The 6,470-nt window shown below is 47.7% G+C and overlaps 1 protein-coding gene across 1 annotated transcript; it reads right to left on the bottom strand.

Annotated features, from left to right (window-relative positions):
• Positions 1-1,293: 1,293 nt before the first annotated feature.
• LOC116935800 lies at positions 1,294-5,582 on the bottom strand. Its single transcript, XM_045167477.1, has 2 exons — positions 3,366-5,582; positions 1,294-3,321 (listed from the first exon to the last, which is right to left on the bottom strand). Exons 1-2 carry the CDS (start codon positions 5,580-5,582, stop codon positions 1,294-1,296), a joined length of 4,245 nt encoding a protein of 1,414 aa, XP_045023412.1.
• Positions 5,583-6,470: the final 888 nt, after the last annotated feature.

Raw genomic sequence — 6,470 nt, 5'->3', positions numbered from 1 at the left:
TTCTATATGTAATCAGGATCAAATATACTTGTATTCAATGTGAATACACTGTTATATTATGAGTTCATACTTCTACATGTAAACAGAATCAAATATACTTGTATTCAATGTGAATACACTGTTATATTATGAGTTTATACTTCTACATGTAAACAGAATCAAATATACTTGTATTCAATGTGAATACACTGTGATACCACGAGTTTTTACTTGTATATGTAAACAGGATAATATACTTGTATTCAATGTTAATACACTGTTATATTATGAGTTTATGCTTCTACATTTAAACAGAATCAAATATACTTGGATTTATTGTAAAAACACTGTGATACAATGAGTTTTTACTTCTATATGTAAACAGAATCAAATATACTTGCATTAAGAAACACGTATAAGAGTTTATACTCACAGAAACAGAATCAAATATACTTGTATTTAATTTGAATACACTGTGATACCACGAGTTTTTACTTCTATATGTAAACAGGATCAAATATACTTGTATTCAATGTGAATACACTGTAATATTATGAGTTTATACTTCTACATGTAAACCGAATCAAATATACTTGTATTCAATGTGAATACACTGTGATACCACGAGTTTCTACTTTTATATGTAAACAGGATCAAATATACTTGTATTCAATGTGAAAAACACTGTTATATTATGAGTTTATACTTCTACATGTAAACAGAATCAAATATACTTGTTCAATAGTTCAGGAGTAAGAGACCGGTCTAATCGTCAAGGATATGATTGTATTTGCGGACAATGGGTGAGAAGAATGAGGATGAAATGACAAAAGGAAAATGGAGGGCACCTCACTTCGAGGTCTCGACGCAACACGTACAGGAAAATAGATACGTTTACGAAAGGGAAGCTAACCTCACTTCGAGGCCGGAAAATAGCACTAAGTTACAGTAGTACTAGGAAAAAGGACTCAACGTGGGCGTACACCACATAGGGACTGACTCGTGTCTAACTGCTGACTTCCAGCTTACTCTTCTGACTCTCGTCTCAGACTGATTGACGCCATTACATGTCATACAAGTTCAATACACTACAATACTAAAACGCGGAAGGAACATGCGGGAAATGGAAGCAGCGTCGCCAGACCATACTCCCCCGAATCGGATGGGTCGTTAGGGCGATCCAGCGGATGAGCCGGTCTCCAGCAGAGCTAGCTGTCCAATTCCTCGTCGAAATAGGCCTCTCTCAAATTGAACGTCCACGACACGAACTAATCCGTCAGCTCCGGGATAGGTTTTCGCAACCCTTCCAAGATTTCACTGGCTTCTTCTCAAAGAGCTGTCGTTTTCGAGTACCGCATCTCCAACAGCGAAATTAGGTTTCGGGTTCTTCCATTTGGAACGGGAAACCAAATACTGCAAATAAACTTTCTTCCAAATGTCCCAAAACAGATTGAGTACACGTTGCAAGTATCTGTATCTCTCTCGAGGTAGGGCGTCCTCAAAGTGGCCGACGGGTGGGCACGCCGTGTTGACCCGGTTCAGAAAGTTGGTCGGAGTTAACGGTCGGAAACCGGCTGGATCATTGCTCGCGGCTGTCAGCGGTCGCCCGTTCAATAAGCCGGCTACTTCATATAATAAAGTACGTAACGTTTCTTCAGACGGATACTGCAACTTCAATTTCTCTGCATCTAACGCTCGGTAGAGTGCCCTTTTAGTCGACTTAACGAGGGATTCATTAGCACTGCCGAAGTCTGGCGTTCTGGGAGGTTGGAATTTCCATTCCATCGGCTTGCTCCAGATGAAATCTGCTAACTTTGGATCGGCGAATAGGGCTTCAGCTGCTTCTCTCAGTTCACGTTCTGCTCCTACGAAATTGGTCCCGTTGTCAGTATGGAAAACTCCGGGTTGACCATACAGACCAATGAATCGACGTAAGATGAGGAGGAAATCATCTGAAGATAAAGACGTCACCAACTCCAAATAAACTGCGCGGGTTACCAGGCCCTTAAATAGAACTCCCCATCTTTTGGCGGTTCTATTTCTTGACAGGCCTACGTCCAGTGGACCGAACAGATCGCAAGCTGTTCGGGTGAAAGGCGGGGTTCCTGCTTCCAAACGTGATCTGTGAAGTTCCGTCATGAGGTGCTCGTCCGGCTTGGCTCGCTCTCTTCGACAAACGGTGCATTCCCGACGAACCTTCTTGACGAATTCCCGACCGCGGGGAATCCAAAAGTGTTGTCTAATGAAACTAATTTGGTAGTCAGTCCCGACGTGTTTGAGCATCAAGTGGAAAGCCCTGACAACGTTCACGGTAAACTTATGTCCTGCTGGGAGTACAGGAGGATGAATTTCTTCGTAAGGCAGTTGAGCGCGTCCAGCTCTACCCCCTAGCCGAATTAATCCCTCTCTTCCGAGTATCGGTGATAACGTTAACAGACTTGAGGTGGAAGGGATCCACTTTCCCTCTTGGAGACAACTAAGCTCTGCAGAATACACCTCCTCTTGACACCGTCGTACAAGTTCGTTGAAGGGGTCTTGCAGCTTCACCAACGCTGGGATCTCCTCAACTGTAATCTTCATCTTCTCCCAGTCCAGCGACGACGATTCGCACTGGACCACGTTAGTACGAACCGGCCGAATCTCTTCAACCTCCACCATCCAGGTCCGATCAGCTGGCCAACGATCTTCGGGATGTTGTAGGAATTCTACGCCACACCACCAGTAAGACGGAAAGATCTCTTCTCCGAGCGTGGAACGGGTCGCAACGTCTGCCGGATTAATCCGACCTGGCAGAAACCTCCACTCCTGTACCTCTGTCAACATTTGAATCTCGCCTATACGGTGACTGACGTACACTTGGTATTTGGATGCAGTTGCTCTGATCCAGTTTCGAACGGTACTGCTGTCCGTCCACAAATAACGTGCGTGAATGGTACGAGTGAAAGCCATTTGTACGGTACGCACCAATCTAGCCGCCAGCAAGGCTGCGTTCAATTCGAGTTTAGGGATGGAAATCGTCTTTTTCGGAGCAAGCTTCGTCGACGCTCGTACATGTCGGACTAACACCGTTCCATCGACGTACACGTTTCTCAGGTAAACAACTGCAGCGTACGCCTCTTCTGAAGCGTCTCCGAAACTGTGCAACTCCGTCCGAACGATGAAATCTTCCCTCTCGAATAGACAACGTGGAATCTCTAAGTCGTTGAGCTGCTTCAATGTCTCGAACCATTTCTTCCACCACTGCTCTGCCTCTCCGGTCACCTCGTCGGTCCATTGAAGCCCTTGGATCTGAAGCTCTCGGAGTTTCACCTTCGCCTTCAGTGTCATGGGAGCGGCCATCCCCTGCGGATCGAATAAGCTCGCCGTCTTGCTGTTAAGCCACTCACTTTAAAAGTGACCACGTCGGTAGTAGGATTCCAGTACACCCCAAGCGCCTTTTCTTCATGGTCTCCGTCAAGGGAACGTTCTTCAACGAGACTAGCTTTGACGTCGACGGACAGCAGGTTCAAGAACTCAACGGAATTTGAGATCCATCCTTGGAGATGTAGATCACCTGCCGCCAACGCCTCTTGAACTCCAGTCGCTTCTTGAATGGCAAGGTGGATTGTCTTCGCTGAACTCAAATAATCGTCCACGTACATCTTGTGTTCAATGGCTTTGGACACGAACGAGGGTCCGGCAAAATCAGCTGCTGCTCTTCGAGTAGTGGCGATTGCAATAAATGGGGAACAGGTGGCCCCAAACGGTAGTCTCCGCATCTCACATACTCGCGATTCCGTCTCCCCTCTTCGGTTCCACAGAAAACGAAAAAAACGTGAGTCTTCGGTCCTAAGACGAATGCGACTAAACATCGCCTCTACGTCGGATGCCAAAGCGATTTCTCCCTCACGAAATTTGATGATGACGGACGTTAACGAATTCTGTAGCGCTGGACTACTGTGGATGCTGTCGTTCAAACATCTTCCATTGAATTTTGCTGCGGCGTCGAAAACGACTCGCCATTTTTTACCCTTTTTCACTCCGTGATGAGCTAGGTAATATTCCGGCTGACTATCGGATGGATCTTCGACGTAGACCGCATATCCCATCTTAAAATTATTCTCCATCGCCTGGCGATAGTCTTCTTCAAATATGGGGTCTTCGTAGAATCGGCGTAGCAGAGATTTCATCCTTTTCTCTGCCAGACTTCGGTTATTCGAAAGGTTCGGCTCCCCGGTTTTCCACGTAATAGGGACCTCGTATCCGACGTCCAATCTTCGGGTACCTGCCTCCAGTATCTGCACTGCTTGTTTCTCCGACTCGGACATGCCGGGAATCTGGTGTTCGGTGCCGAATTCTTCACTGTCACAGAATCGTTTCATCTGCTGAACTAGAACGTCTACGTCCTCGTCTGCTGCGAAAATGGCATGGCTCTTAACTACTGCTTCCAGGAGTCCACTTCCGAGGACTCCACGTACGATCCAACCCAATCGTGTAAGTATTGCAGTTGGCTCGAACTTCTTTCCGATTCGGGATTCCAGGGTAGTCGTGAAGTAAGCTTGATCACTCCCCAATAGAATATCCACTCTCCTTCCGCTTGGCTGCAACGGAAGGTCTTGGAGATGTTTCCACCTCTGTTTCAGTGCACTCCATTCCAGCACAGGAGCTGGACTCGCCACTGTAGGTAAGGTAGAACCCTTCAGTGTCTCTTCTTCTCCATCGAAGAAACGGAGTCGTACTTGTACACGTCTGGATGCATATTTACTTCTCATGCCTCCAGCGCCGTCGACTGGGAGCGTGTGTGGTGTCCCATCTAATCTCAGCTTCCGGATGAAACCTTCTCGGAAGAGAGTGCTGTCGTTCCCTTCATCCAGGAAAACATTGGCTAGTACGATATTCCCGTCGACGTCGTACACTTGCGCTTGGACCATCCCCACCGCTGTCTTGATTTGCGTCGCGTTGCACCGGGCAGTTGCCAAATTGGAGCCGCTCTCTGGTTTAACGTTCTCATCGTGTAAAAGAACGTGATGCCAGTGCTTACACCCAGTGACGTTGCAATGTTTCTTGATCTTACATTCTCGTGATGTATGATTTGTCCCGAAGCAGTATAAGCATAATTTGTGCCGCATACAAAAGAGCAGCCTCTCTTTACTGGTCAGCTCCTTAAACTGGGCACAGGTTTCTATCGGATGTCGGCCTTCGCATTTGAAACAATAAAAGGGTGTGGCTGCTTTCCCACCGCTCAGATTTCGATTACTGTCAGCATTGGCCGCATGCGATCTTATGGAAAACCTCTCCTTTGGTCGTGGTTGAGACTCTTGTGGCTGTTCTGCTGCTATGGTATAAGCGTTTTGATAAGCCATAGCTCTCTGACATAGCCAATTGCCAAACTCATTCAGAGAACGTCGTTCCAGATCACCTCCCCGATCGGTGTTCCATGCCAACCGGTCGGCAAAGGGCAACTTCAGACATAAACGTTCGATCACGTCCGCCGTCGCGGATTCTCCAATTCTGGACAGGTCGTAAAGGAAGGTACGGGTCTTCTCAGCAAATCTTCGGAAGGAGCTGGGATCCTGCTTGTAAATGCTGAGTTTCTCCAGTGCTTGCATCAAGGCAGCGCGCATGACGTCTCTTCTTCCGTAGTTCTCCTTTAAGTGACCCAACGCTTCGGCATATGCAGACTCGCCTCCTCCGAGTCCAATAGACCACGTCCAACACGTCGCCTCGCAGATGCCTCTGTGGTATCGCCAACTTTTCTGCCAGTGCCTTCGGGGTATCGTGCACCAGGGCGCGAAAGAGGTCTATCCCACTAAACCACTCCAACGCCTTTCCATTGAACTCTCCCAACTCAGCTCTGATGGAAGAGGACGCGCCAGAAAACTCTCGTCGGGTGGTGTGCAATCGGCCGTCCCGGTAAAGGTCACATCCATGCGTCAGGGGCTGAATCTTCCTGTCTGCATAGCTGGTGTCCTTCAACCCACCTACGGACTCTGGACTCTCCTCGTTCGTTGTCCGGTGTCGTAGTATTCCTTCTGGCCAACTCAAGTTGTTGAAGCGCTTCTCTGGCTGCATCTGCTTCATCGGAGGAACTGCTCTCTTGCTGGGAAGGGTTAGGACGTGAACGTGCTTGAGCTGGGCTGTGGCGAGAAGATACAGGAGCTATACTACGATAAGGCGCGGCATGTCTGCGTGGGGGTATCCTGGTGGGAAGTGGCAGCCTCTGGCTACCATGTGCTGCGGAAAACCCATGGAAAGAACTTGCTTCTGTAGCCGAATCTGCCTTTCTTCTCTCCAAGTATTCTTTAAAATCTGACTCTACCAAGCCAACTTGTTGTACGTAGGTCAGGTAGATATCGTGTTGCTTGTCGACCGTGGCGTCGTCCACCACGTAGATCAACTGTGCTGATGAAGCTTGCACGCAGTGTCCAGCAGGGACTTGGCATGGTTGACTAAGCCTTGTATAGCTCCTCTAGAGTCTTCTGCTTGAATGATGTTCGTGATCTTCCTACACG

The sequence above is a fragment of the Daphnia magna genome, unplaced genomic scaffold (genome assembly GCF_020631705.1).
Source record: "Daphnia magna isolate NIES unplaced genomic scaffold, ASM2063170v1.1 Dm_contigs204, whole genome shotgun sequence".
Classification (NCBI taxonomy): Eukaryota; Metazoa; Arthropoda; class Branchiopoda; order Diplostraca; family Daphniidae; genus Daphnia; species Daphnia magna.
The sequence above is the reverse complement of the archived record's forward strand: the minus strand, read 5'-3'. Positions and strand labels throughout refer to the sequence as shown.